This window comes from Panthera onca, chromosome X (assembly GCF_046562875.1).
Source record: "Panthera onca isolate mPanOnc1 chromosome X, mPanOnc1 haplotype 2, whole genome shotgun sequence".
Lineage (NCBI taxonomy): Eukaryota > Metazoa > Chordata > Mammalia > Carnivora > Felidae > Panthera > Panthera onca.
In genome coordinates this window covers 109,162,832-109,177,102 of record NC_138357.1, presented here as the reverse complement: position 1 = coordinate 109,177,102, position 14,271 = coordinate 109,162,832, and the positions used below count along the sequence as shown (strand labels likewise).

At 44.3% G+C, this 14,271-nt stretch overlaps 1 protein-coding gene across 6 annotated transcripts in view; it reads right to left on the bottom strand.

The window, feature by feature from the left end:
- Nucleotides 1-2,708, bottom strand: part of PCYT1B (phosphate cytidylyltransferase 1B, choline) — a 126,286-nt gene extending 123,578 nt beyond the window's left edge. For 2 of the 6 annotated variants that reach the window (XR_014136806.1, XM_081793422.1), the window contains exon 1: nucleotides 2,253-2,708. Coding sequence is in view for 5 of the 6 variants with exons in the window: in XM_081793422.1 (XP_081649548.1) it covers nucleotides 2,253-2,604 (352 nt within the window). In the remaining variant the exon portion in view is untranslated. The remainder of the gene's footprint in view (nucleotides 1-2,252) is intronic. The other 4 variants (XM_081793425.1, XM_081793431.1, XM_081793428.1 and 1 more) reach the window with 3 other exon arrangements.
- Nucleotides 2,709-14,271: the final 11,563 nt, after the last annotated feature.

Below are 14,271 nucleotides of genomic sequence, written 5' to 3'. Positions count from 1 at the left end.
TCCTGAATCTTAGCTGTACACTTACTACCTTTGGCAATTTACTTAACTTCTGTGAGCTTGAAGTTTCTCACTTGAAAACGAGAATGTAAATAACGTCTACCTGACGGGATTTGGAGTAAGAGGAATTGAGATGTATCCAGGCATTCTCCTACTTCCAAATAAGTGCCGATCAAGTACCAAAGTTAAATATGTGCAAAATGAATAACCGGCTCTCTCATTTAAAGGGTGTTCGCATTCCTAGAGAACTCATAAATATTATTAAATTCAGAATTATCCTCATTGTTCAGATAAAATATTTAATGACAATGTTTACAACTATCAGTTGGTAAGCAGTACTATTAGCTTGGGGGTATCAGTGTATGGTGAGCAAAAGAGGTGGGAGTCAGGAAGTTAAATTTATAGAAGTTGAGGTCAGCTTTTGTATGAAAAGTACACCGAGAACCCAAAAGGCTGATTAAAATGTCAACACAATCACTTCTTCGTCATTGTTATAATTAATAGCGTAATTCATGCTTGCCCGAGGGGGCTAAATAAACCCAGCCCATGTAAGTGAAGAAAGTAAAGCACAGATTAGCAGAATAGGGAAGTAGTCAGGAGCTCAGGCACTTTTGCTGGACGTAATCACATGAAATAGGACACTCAACGTACTTACCACAGGGCATGCCACCTACTAAGGACCAAAAATTGCAGCTGCTCTTTTTTTTAAGATTTTATTTTTTTAAGTTCATTTATTTATCGGGCAGGGAGGCGCCAAGAGTGAAGGAGAGAGAGCCTCTTAAGCAGGCTCCATGCTCAGCGCAGAACCCAATATAGAGCTTGATGTCATGACTGTGAGATCATGACCAGAGCTGATATCAAGAGTCAGACCCTTAACTGACTGAGCCGCGCAGGTGCCCCTAAAGATTTTATTTTTAGGTAATCTCTACACCCAGTTTGGGGCTTGAACTCACACCCCTGAAACCAAGAGTTGCATGCTCCACCAACTGAGCCAGCCAGGCGCTCCAAAACTGCAGCCGTTAGTATATTAAGTGATGCTATTGAGAGACCCATGAGATCAGAAGACCTTGGTTATTTTTCAATTCACAAAAGGTATGGGAATACGGAGTGATTATTTGCACAGATTTAATTCTCCATGACTGGACAGAGAAAGATCATCTCAACTTTCCATATCTGTACCAGTCAAGAACTGAATCTTTTTAGTTGTTTTAATACCATGTCAAATCTATTTTTGGAATGAGATGTGGAAGAGTGAATAAATGAAGGACTGAAATGCATCCTTATCCCCCCATTTACACAATAAAATGAGCTGGTAAAACTCATGAGTCCCCAACATGTACACTTTTTCCAAATCTGAGACAATACTGGGGCCAATGGGGAAGGGATCGAATAGAGGAATTGCTCTCCCAGTCGTGTTGCCCAGGTGCCCAGTGGCTGTGGGCCTAGACTACTTTCTGAGGCATGGGGTGCTTGAACCAGCCAGCCCTGCTCGCTCTGAGGGGGATGGGGAGCTTTCGAAGGAGTGCCGATACAAGCAAGAGCAGAGCTGGTATCTTGAGACCCAAGAAACTGCTGTCAGGGTGTGGCGTGAAACCACCTTTACTGTAAAGCAGGAACATTATGTCATTGCCAGGAAGCTTCCCCCGGTCCTAATCTCTCCTTCACATCACCTGAAAGCCTTCTTACTATTTCGTCTGACCACCTAAGCTTTTTCCATCTAGAATTCATTTGATTGAATAGGACTCCACTAAAATGCACATTCCCTTAGGCACTCAATGCCCCACAAGGCAAGACCATACGAGGTGGTCTCACTTCTGTGATAATTGCACAACGAGAAATTCAGAAACGGGTGTCAGGATGTTGTGACTTTTCTAAGAAGAAACTTTCTCATTCTGTAGGGTAATGAACACTTTGTTACCACGGTTCTCCAACGCCCTCAGGCTCACACAGAGTCATTCTTTGCCTGAACCACCTACATTTCCTCATCCTGATTTGACTGCTTTTCAGAAAGAGAAGCTGTTCCTGTCATCTAACTCTATCCAGGGATCCTGCATAGTCAGTAAGGGGATAAACAAACAGGAGCCCCAACTTTTCTTTTTTATCACCTTTAGATGGAAAGGATAAGATTTCCATGTTGAGAGGGACTATATTAATTAGCGCAGGTCTGTTACACTCACAGATACATAGGGCTTTACTTTGGGGACCTACTTCGATATTCAAACAGGCAAAGATCACTAAGAAAGCATGTCTGTTACCTCGCGCCAGGATCTGGAAGTGCCATGGTCCCTGGTATCCTGTTCCAAGGTGCATTGCTGGTGGCCCACCATTTCTGCTCCTGGTCTGCTTTCCCCGTCTCCTAGAGTCCTCTCTTCTCTTTGGAGTTCTTTTGAGTCCCGGGATGAAATCTTCCTTCTCTGGATTTACTGGAGCACTTGACCAATGGTGAACCTGAACCACAAGCTCCGAGGAGCTAGTCGTGTCCCAGTGATCGAATGAGCAGAGATCCAAGGTGCTGGGTGTTCCTGCTTTGTTTGCCACCGGCCTCCTCTTGTCCCCTCTGGGCCGCTGTTCGGCGACAAGTGCTGTGCTCTGGACTGGCGCTATCATGGCCTGCCGTGCGGGGACAGGCAGGTTGTGGTGAAAGCTGCACTGGTGAAAAAGGCCATTGTTTTATCTCCCCTATCCCTCACTGGAGCTATGGCAACAAATTCCGTTGGTGAATTAACTATGTCATTGTGTGCCGGCTGAACTGATTATGCTCCCGGAATGACAAACATTTTGTCTCTTTTTTTCAAGATAAAAAGTAGCCGAGACCTTGAACTGTTAATACACACTTCAACACTTTCTTTCAACGGGAGAATAAAGATAGAGAAAGGAAATCTCTCCTACATACTTTGATTCTAATAAACATTTTCTCTGCCAAGGAGCCATTCTAATCACCACCGATAAGTGAACTTGTGCATTTTAATCATGTAGAATCTTCACAAGTTGTGTTAAGGTAATTCCCCCTCAAATACCATTGTGTGTTAAAAGAACTCTTTAAATATGCATGTACTGGGGCATTTTGGACAAGATTCTTTTTAAGTGCTGCTCTTAACACGAGTATCATACCTCGGCTCAGAATGAAGATGGCTGTCCATCTAAATTCACCTTAGCCACATAAAGATTTTCCAAGCTCCACGCTAGCGGGAAAACTCTTGGTCACTCGCTCACCTATTACACTCTCCAGGATGAGACAACGCGCTCTGATCGGTCAAAGGAGCCTTTCAACCTTTGCACCCATCCGTCCATCCCAGCCTTTCTGTGTCCGGGTGCTGGGCCGGTCGCTGGAGAAGCTCTATCAGTGAATCGCTGCTACATTGCCTAGCATGGTGGGGTGTAGTGTGCGGACTTGGCCAGCTGGAATCCCATTCCCGGGGATCCCCTTCCCTTCCGGCTCTGGGTTCGAGTTGGCCAAAAGAGGATTTTATACAAGATGTGGAAGGTGAGGGTGAGGTGGTCATTATTTCCAAAGGTTGTCATGGTTGGGAGTGGTGACAGAAGGTCCCAGATTACCCTCACTCCCCTTTGCTCTGTGTCTCGATCCATCATCTTACTAACTGCTGACCCCGTTAAGCAACAGCAGCTCAGAGTCCGCCCTCAGACGTTTCTCCAGCCCAACGGAGGTCGGAGCGGCTTTGCAGAGCTTCCTGGGGGCGGGGGGAGCCTCCTGCACTTTGGCAGCCATATATGCTGGGCTTGTAACTGTAGATGGGTTAACTTGTCCCATCATCCAATTGCCCCACCGACCTCCATTCCCCCCACCCCTCCCACAGTGGGCCAGGTCTATTTCCTATGTTAAATCCCTTCCTCCACATCTCATAGTGGCTGTGCTTCTCTGACTGAACTAGGGCTGATATACTTATTTTGTAAACAATGTGAGGACTGTAGCAGAGAATCTCCGGCATGAGGGGAGTTGAGAGGGCAATAGGGAGAAAATCCCGTGGAACTTGACCTAGAAGTGACTGAGGAACTGAGTCACTGAGGAAGTGAGGAAGGAAAGAGATATTATATTTGTGTCAGACCTCTCCCCCAGGTCCCTAGAGCCCCCAATTTGCAATGATTCTATTCAGACCCAAGCATTTTCTCAGATACCTTATCCTTCTTCATTCCCGTGTCTTTCCCTCATCCCTGTTCTTATCCCCATGGCTCATCCCCCCAAAGAGGCTAAGATTGGCCATCAGAGGTAAGCCACACTCCAACGGTGGGTTCCAGGTAGTTAGCTAAAAGAGAAAAAGAAAAGCCCAAGTCCTGGGCACATTATTTCTCCCAGAGTGATTCACTGGACCCACTGAAATGTGGCCGGACCAACACAGCATGTACTGATGGACTCTAACAGAAGATTTCTCTGAAAGTGAAGTAAAACCTGGCTCAGCTGTCAGAAAAACATCATCTACCTGTATTTGCACTGGTTTACTCTTCTCAGTAATGGAAAAATCACTCTTGTGTCATCAAGGCCCAACGGTTCACAAGAGAGGCTTGTTTTGAAATTGCCTCTTGTTGTCATCTCTTAGAATAACAGTGCATTTGATTATATTTCCAAGCTTCTTGTCACACATCCAAAAGAAGAAGAGCTGCCAATCTATTCCCTCGGTTAATTCCTGCTTAGAGTAGGCGATTATTGGCCCTGAGCATTAGAACGTTGCGAGGATAGGTTTTGATTAATTCTGACTCTAAAGCAAATGGAATGGAGACAGGGCCACCAATACAACAACGTACCGTATTCTTAACGTAGATCTAGCCCAGGTGATCGAATTAAGCCACTTACCCTTGGATTATGAAGATATCTATTATCTGAACACTTATTGGTAGCTTTCTGGGGTCTTCTCTGCTTTTGAGAGTCTCATAAACTAAAACGGTCTCAGATGATCCCTATGAACAATCCCCTGTGGTCTATACAAGGGATGCCCCAGAGCCCTGATAGTTGTGTCAGTGGGTAGAACCTAGTTGCCCAGGCCCACAGAGGTGGAAATGGGTGGGCAGCAGATCTCAGTTCCTGTATAAGGCACTATGTGTGAATTAACTTGGGGCACCTGTGTGGCTCAGTCGGTTAAGCTTCCAACTCTTGATTTTGGCTCAGGTCATGATCTCACGGTTCATGAGTTTGAGCCCTGCATCAGGCTCTGTGCTGTCACCCAGAGTCTGCTTGGGATTCTCTCTCTCCCTCTCTCTCTCTCTGCTCCTCCCCACCGTTCTCTCAAAATAAAGAAATAAATTTCAAAAAGGTGCTCCTCTGGGCCAAGCAGTCCCACTTGGTGAACAGAGTGAGGGCTGGATTTAGCCCCTAAGTCTCCCGGTCTGCAGCACTGATACTTTTTCTCTCTCTGCAGCCCCTGACCCTCAGAGAATTGGGCGTTGTGGGGGAAGCAAACTGTGTTAGTCCTATTATAAGAGAAATGCTCTTGAATTTGGGGAATGAGTATCCTCGTGGTTCAAGAGATGAGGTGTTCTTTTTTTTTTTTTTTTTTTTTAATATTTTAAAAGGAGACACTGCTTTATTTTTTTTTATTTATTTATTTATTTTTTTTTTATTTTTTAATATATGAAATTTACTGTCAAATTGGTTTCCATACAACACCCAGTGCTCATCCCAAAAGGTGCCCTCCTCAATACCCATCACCCACCCTGCCCTCCCTCCCACCCTGCCCTCCCTCCCACCCCCCATCAACCCTCAGTTTGTTCTCAGTTTTTAACAGTCTCTAATGCTTTGGCTCTCTCCCACTCTAACCTCTTTTTTTTTTTTTTTTTTTCCTTCCCCTCCCCCATGGGTTTCTGTTATGTTTCTCAGGATCCACATAAGAGTGAAACCATATGGTATCTGTCTTTCTCTGTATGGCTTATTTCACTTAGCATCACACTCTCCAGTTCCATCCATGTTGCTACAAAAGGCCATATTTCATTTTTTCTCATTGCCACGTAGTATTCCATTGTGTATATAAACCACAATTTCTTGATCCATTCATCAGTTGATGGACATTTAGGCTCTTTCCATAATTTGGCTATTGTTGAGAGTGCCGCTATAAACATTGGGGTACAGGTGCCCCTATGCATCAGTACTCCTGTATCCCTTGGATAAATTCCTAGCAGTGCTATTGCTGGGTCATAGGGTAGGTCTATTTTTAATTTTCTGAGGAACCTCCACACTGCTTTCCAGAGCAGCTGCACCAATTTGCATTCCCACCAACAGTGCAAGAGGGTTCCTGTTTCTCCACATCCTCTCCAGCATCTATAGTCTCCTGATTTCTTCATTTTGGCCACTCTGACTGGCGTGAGGTGGTATCTGAGTGTGGTTTTGATTTGTATTTCCCTGATAAGGAGCGACGTTGAACATCTTTTCATGTGCCTGTTGGCCATCCGGATGTCTTCTTTAGAGAAGTGTCTATTCATGTTTTCTGCCCATTTCTTCACTGGGTTATTTGTTTTTCGGGTGTGGAGTTTGATGAGCTCTTTATAGATTTTGGATACTAGCCCTTTGTCCGATGTGTCATTTGCAAATATCTTTTCCCATTCCGTTGGTTGCCTTTTAGTTTTGTTGGTTGTTTCCTTTGCTGTGCAGAAGCTTTTTATCTTCATAAGGTCCCAGTAATTCACTTTTGCTTTTAATTCCCTTGCCTTTGGGGATGTGCCGAGTAAGAGATTGCTACGGCTGAGGTCAGAGAGGTCTTTTCCTGCTTTCTCCTCTAAGGTTTTGATGGTTTCCTGTCTCACATTCAGGTCCTTTATCCATTTTGAGTTTATTTTTGTGAATGGTGTGAGAAAGTGGTCTAGTTTCAACCTTCTGCATGTTGCTGTCCAGTTCTCCCAGCACCATTTGTTAAAGAGACTGTCTTTTTTCCATTGGATGTTCTTTCCTGCTTTGTCAAAGATGAGTTGGCCATACGTTTGTGGGTCTAGTTCTGGGGTTTCTATTCTATTCCATTGGTCTATGTGTCTGTTTTTATGCCAATACCATGCTGTCTTGATGATGACAGCTTTGTAATAGAGGCTAAAGTCTGGGATTGTGATGCCTCCTGCTTTGGTCTTCTTCTTCAAAATTACTTTGGCTATTCGGGGCCTTTTGTGGTTCCATATGAATTTTAGGATTGCTTGTTCTAGTTTCGAGAAGAATGCTGGTGCAATTTTGATTGGGATTGCATTGAATGTGTAGATAGCTTTGGGTAGTATTGACATTTTGACAATATTTATTCTTCCAATCCATGAGCAGGGAATGTCTTTCCATTTCTTTATATCTTCTTCAATTACCTGCATAAGCTTTCTATAGTTTTCAGCATACAGATCTTTTACATCTTTGGTTAGATTTATTCCTAGGTATTTTATGCTTCTTGGTGCAATTGTGAATGGGATCAGTTTCTTCATTTGTCTTTCTGTTGCTTCATTGTTAGTGTATAAGAATGCAACTGATTTCTGCACATTGATTTTGTATCCTGCAACTTTGCTGAATTCATGTATCAGTTCTAGCAGACTTTTGGTGGAGTCTATCGGATTTTCCATGTATAATATCATGTCATCTGCAAAAAGCGAAAGCTTGACTTCATCTTTGCCAATTTTGATGCCTTTGATTTCCTTTTGTTGTCTGATTGCTGATGCTAGAACTTCCAGCACTATATTAAACAACAGCGGTGACAGTGGGCATCCCTGTCGTGTTCCTGATCTCAGGGAAAAAGCTCTCAGTTTTTCCCCGTTGAGGATGATGTTAGCTGTGGGCTTTTCATAAATGGCCTTTATGATCTTTAAGTATGTTCCTTCTATCCCGACTTTCTCAAGGGTTTTTATTAAGAAAGGGTGCTGGATTTTGTCAAAGGCCTTTTCTGCATCGATTGACAGGATCATATGGTTCTTCTCTTTTTTTTTGTTAATGTGATGTATCACGTTGATCGATTTGCGAATGTTGAACCAGCCCTGCATCCCAGGAATGAATCCCACTTGATCATGGTGAATAATTCTTTTTATATGCTGTTGAATTCGATTTGCTAGTATCTTATTAAGAATTTTTGCATCCATATTCATCAGGGATATTGGCCTGTAGTTCTCTTTTTTTACTGGGTCTCTGTCTGGTTTAGGAATCAAAGTAATACTGGCTTCATAGAATGAGTCTGGAAGTTTTCCTTCCCTTTCTATTTCTTGGAATAGCTTGAGAAGGATAGGTATTATCTCTGCTTTAAATGTCTGGTAGAACTCCCCTGGGAAGCCATCTGGTCCTGGACTCTTATTTGTTGGGAGATTTTTGATAACCGATTCGATTTCTTCGCTGGTTATGGGTCTGTTCAAGCTTTCTATTTCCTCCTGATTGAGTTTTGGAAGAGTGTGGGTGTTTAGAAATTTGTCCATTTCTTCCAGGTTGTCCAATTTGCTGGCATATAATTTTTCATAGTATTCCCTGATAATTGTTTGTATCTCTGAGGGATTGGTTGTAATCATTCCATTTTCATTCATGATTTTATCTATTTGGGTCATCTCCCTTTTCTTTTTGAGAAGCCTGGCTAGAGGTTTGTCAATTTTGTTTATTTTTTCAAAAAACCAACTCTTGGTTTCGTTGATCTGCTCTACAGTTTTTTTAGATTCTATATTGTTTATTTCTGCTCTGATCTTTATTATTTCTCTTCTTCTGCTGGGTTTAGGCTGCCTTTGCTGTTCTGCTTCTATTTCCTTTAGGTGTGCTGTTAGATTTTGTATTTGGGATTTTTCTTGTTTCTTGAGATAGGCCTGGATTGCAATGTATTTTCCTCTCAGGACTGCCTTCGCTGCATCCCAAAGCGTTTGGATTGTTGTATTTTCATTTTCGTTTGTTTCCATATATGTTTTAATTTCTTCTCTAATTGCCTGGTTGACCCACTCATTCGTTAGTAGGGTGTTCTTTAACCTCCATGCTTTTGGAGGTTTTCCAGACTTTTTCCTGTGGTTGATTTCAAGCTTCATAGCATTGTGGTCTGAAAGTATGCATGGTATAATTTCAATTCTTGTAAACTTATGAAGGGCTGTTTTGTGACCCAGTATATGATGTATCTTGGAGAATGTTCCATGTGCACTCGAGAAGAAAGTATATTCTGTTGCTTTGGGATGCAGAGTTCTAAATATATCTGTCAAGTCCATCTGATCCAATGTATCATTCAGGGCCCTTGTTTCTTTATTGACTGTGTGTCTAGATGATCTATCCATTTCTGTAAGTGGGGTGTTAAAGTCCCCTGCAATGACCACATTCTTATCCATAAGGTTGCTTATGTTTATGAGTAATTGTTTTATATATCTGGGGGCTCGGGTATTTGGCGCATAGACATTTATAATAGTTAGCTCTTCCTGGTGGATAGACCCTGTGATTATTATATAATGCCCTTCTTCATCTCTTGTTACAGCCTTTAATTTAAAGTCTAGTTTGTCTGATATAAGTATGGCTACTCCAGCTTTCTTTTGGCTTCCAGGAGCATGATAAATAGTTCTCCATCCCCTCACTCTCAATCTAAAGGTGTCCTCAGATCTAAAATGAGTCTCTTGTAGACAGCAAATAGATGGGTCTTGTTTTTTTATCCATTCTGATACCCTATGTCTTTTAGTTGGCGCATTTAATCCATTTACATTCAGTGTTATTATAGAAAGATATGGGTTTAGAGTCATTGTGATGTCTGTATGTTTTATGCTTGTAGTGATGTCTCTGGTACTTTGTCTCACAGGATCCCCCTTAGGATCTCTTGTAGGGCTGGTTTCGTGGTGACAAATTCCTTCAGTTTTTGTTTGTTTGGGAAGACCTTTATCTCTCCTTCTATTCTAAATGACAGACTTGCTGGATAAAGGATTCTCGGCTGCATATTTTTTCTGTTTAGCACACTGTAGATATCGTGCCAAGCCTTTCTGGCCTGCCAAGTTTCAAAGGAGAGATCAGTCACGAGTCTTATAGGTCTCCCTTTATATGTGAGGGCACGTTTATCCCTTGCTGCTTTCAGAATTTTCTCTTTATCCTTGTATTTTGCCAGTTTCACTATGATATGTCGTGCAGAAGATCGATTCAAGTTACGTCTGAAGGGAGTTCTCTGTGCCTCTTGGATTTCAATGCCTTTTTCCTTCCCCAGTTCAGGGAAGTTCTCAGCTATAATTTGTTCAAGTACCCCTTCAGCACCCTTCCCTCTCTCTTCCTCCTCTGGGATACCAATTATGCGTATATTATTTTTTTTTAGTGTATCACTTAGTTCTCTAATTTTCCCCTCATACTCCTGGATTTTTTTATCTCTCTTTCTTTCAGCTTCCTCTTTCTCCATAACTTTATCTTCTAGTTCACCTATTCTCTCCTCTGCCTCTTCAAGCCGAGCCATCGTGGATTCCATTTTGTTTTGCATTTCGTTTAAAGCGTTTTTCAACTCCTCGTGACTGTTCCTTAGTCCCTCGATCTTTGTGGCAAGAGATTCTCTGCTGTCCTGTATACTGTTTTCAAGCCCAGCGATTAATTTTATGACTATTATTCTAAATTCACTTTCTGTTATATTATTTAAATCCTTTTTGATCAGTTCATTAGCTGTTGTTATTTCCTGGAGATTCTTCTGAGGGGAATTCTTCCGTTTGGTCATTTTGGAGAGTCCCTGGCGTGGTGAGGACCTGCAGTGCACTTCCCCTGTGCTGTGGTGTATAACTGGAGTTAGTGGGCGGGGTCGCAGTCCGACCCGATGTCTGCCCCCAGCCCACTGCTGGGGCCACAGTCAGACTGGTGTGTGCCTTCTCTTCCCCTCTCCTAGGGGCGGGATTCACTGTGGGGTGGCGTGTCCCGTCTGGGCTACTTGCACACTGCCAGGCTTGTGTTGCTGGGGATCTGGCGTATTAGCTGGGGTGTGTAGGCAAGGTGCACGGGGGCTGGAGGGGCAGGCTTAGCTCGCTTCTCCTTAGGTGATCCACTTCAGGAGGAGCCCTGTGGCAGCGGGAGGGAGTCAGATCCGCTGCCGGAGGTTTGGCTCCGCAGAAGCACAGAGTTGGGTGTTTGCGCGGAGCGAGCAAGTTCCCTGGCAGGAACTGGTTCCCTTTGGGATTTTGGCTGGGGGATGGGCGGGGGAGATGGCGCTGGCGCCTTTGTTCCTCGCCAAGCTGAGCTCTGCCGTCCGGGGGCTCAGCAGCTCTCCCTCCCTTTGTCCTCCAGCCTTCCCGCTTTCCGAGCAGAGCTGTTAACTTATGACCTCCCAGACGCTAAGTCGCGCTTGCTGTGGGAACACAGTCCGTCCGGCCCCTCCGCTTTTGCCAGCCAGACTCGGGGGCTCTGCTTGGCCGGCGAGCCGCCCCTCCGCCCCGGCTCCCTCCCGCCAGTCCGTGGAGCGCGCACCGCCTCGCCGCCCTTCCTACCCTCTTCCGTGGGCCTCTAGTCTGCGCTTGACTCCGGAGACTCCCTTCTGCTAATCCTCTGGCGGTTTTCTGGGTTCTTTAGGCAGGTGTAGGTGGAATCTAAGTGATCGGCAGGACGCGCTGTGAGCCCCGCGTCCTCCTACGCCGCCATCTTCCGGAACCGAGACCGAGATGAGGTGTTCTACGCCAGGTGGCGTGGCTGGTCAACCAGGCCTCAGGTCCAGAGCTGATGCAATACTCTTCTTTCCATGAATTAATTCCCTAGCAGCATTCTCTTTGCCTCCCTGGTACCTCACCGGGGGCCAGGGTGAGTCCAGGAACATGGCTTTACGTGCTTCGTTTGAGAGGGCCCTGTTTTAGCTCTCTTCCGAGGAGTCCGTGTGGCCATGGGACAGGGTACATGCCTGGAGACCCTTACCGCCCCCCTCTAGAATACTCTAGAGGTCTCTGTCCAGATGTCCCCCCCTCCCTGCTTCCAGGACTTTCGTGGCTTCTCCCTCAGGGCCATCTTCCTGGGGGGTAACCTCCCCACAGAATTGCATGTCCCTGGGTATAAGGGGTGGTAGAGCCCCCCCCCACCATATACACAGGTACACACAGTCTGCTAGCATGATTTCAAACTTTTAAATATTTAGACATATGATACACGGGCCTCCATTTAGATTCCTGCCCTGACCCCACAAATGTTAGCAGCAGGCCCAGCTAGAGGTATTTTAAATCACTGTAGAAATTAATGGATTAATTAGCATTTTCTGGTTATTTTAATTATAGTTAATTACAGGTAGTTTGTCATCAAAAGTCTAATCATCTCTGAACGTCTGAACAATATGATTTTCTGAATCTAAGTGGCTGAAGGCTAGATTCTGGACTGAGATGAAATGATTTGCTCCAACTCTAGCACAGTCCTTGGTATATAGTAGTTGCTTTGAAAATGATTTAATGAATTAATGAATCCCTAAAGTGTTTTGTAACTGCCTCTTATCTTTTGCCCTGCGTATGCCTGATAACCGGCTTAGAAACTCTGCCTGCTGTGTTCACCCAAGGCTGTTTGGGGGATTTTAGTCAACGGGGCTTGGAAAATCTTTGACGAATTCACCCAAGGCTGTTTTGGGGGTCTTAGTTCTGAGATGAAGCCAGGGAACAGATGAGAGGATAGCGTCTTCATTCCTGGAGGAGAGTGACTGCCTGTGACTCCCTGTCTTTTTGCTTTTCCTGATCGCTTGGAATGAGCTGGCAACAGTTCTGAAGAAGGAATACAAGTATAGACTTTGCATTTCCAAATGATGCACTAAAAACATACTCCACCCACATGATGTCAAGATGTGTCCAAGTTCAAGGGTAAAATTTACATATTTTGTGTATTACTGTTTCCCTTGGATTTACTGAACATCTACTTTGTATCAAGCCCTCAACCAGGAGAAAAAATGAAGGCAATTACAGCAGTACCAGCCCTCATGGAATTACAAATCAGTACAAGAGGTGCTGTTAAACTGAATATTTCCCTGACTTACATAATCTATCTTACCACCTCAACTCCTCATTCTCTCTTCCCCCTTCCCCTGCTTTGTTTCACTTCATAAGGGACATATTCCATTACAAGTTTACTGTCTATCTCTCCCAGGTGAGTGAGAGGGCGGGGGCTTTGCTTCACTGCCGATATCCCCAGTGACGAGAAGAGTGTCTGGCACATATTAAGTGTTCGGGAAACATTTTGTTGATGGCCAAATTCATTTGGCATCAAAATTGCACTATTTTTTTCTTGTTCAATTTGGCTTTGAGTGGGTAGGAGAATAGTACAAAGAAAAGCAATCTGGTTTGACAGTGGGAGGTACTCCTGGAAGGACTGGGGACAAATAATGCGAAGGATGGAGTCCTGATCTGGAGAACAGCTGGTGTTGAAGAAAAGTAAAGGCACTGAGAAGCTGCAGGGAGTAAGGACCTTGAGAATTTATTAGCCTTCTTTTGAGGCACAGGGTGGTTTCAGTTTGCAGTAACTTGCTGAAACAATGAAGGCCCAGGCAAAGAAGCATGTTTATTGATCCACTGGGCCATCAACAAAACTTCTCGAAGGTGTTAGAGTGATGAGCCAAGTGACTCAGAGATCGTTTTCTTTCCCTCACCTCATAACAACCAGTTCACGGATTGCTGGGGATTTGCTGACATGTTTCTCTCCTGCAGAAAAACTGACTTTCTGCCTGGTGTGAGACTGACTTGAAGAAAAACGGAACATGACATATTTTGTAATTGCTTCTACATCTTTCCCATGGCCTTTTGCTATTCGCCTTCAGCCCTTTCATGATGCAAAACTTCTGTGCTTGACCAGGGAATCTGATTCATTGCCCTCCTCCGCTCTCTCACCTACCAAGGCAAAAGAGACTCTTCTTCACTTTTAACTGTGAATCTCAAAGAGGCTCTTTTGTGGGAGGAGCCACAGGTTAAAGGATCGCTTAGAACTTTTGCACCTCAAAATGCTCCTGACTGGGGTGCCTGGGTGGCTCAGTCGGTTGAGCGTCCGACTTCGGCTCAGGTCATGGTCTCACAATCCGTGAGTTCAAGCCCCGCGTCGGGCTCTGGGCTGACAGCTCGGAGCCTGGAGCCTGCTTCAGATTCTGTGTCTCCCTCTCTCTCGTCCCCCACCCCCACCCCACTCATGCTCTGTCTCTCTCTGTCTCCCCAAAACAAATAAATGTTGGGAAAAAAATTTAAAAACTGTTCCTGACCAGACAGTGCAACTGCATCAATTGGTGATTATAAGACAATACACTTAGAGGTCCTGCGGAAAATCTACGGAGAAAGAGAATAATATACAGCATTTTCAAACTTTCGTGTTGTTTTAACATTTCCAGAAACTTTTGATTCAAGAAAATGAACTCAAATATCTTGAAATAAATCCACGTAGTTAGGAAACTTGGGGCCAGAGTC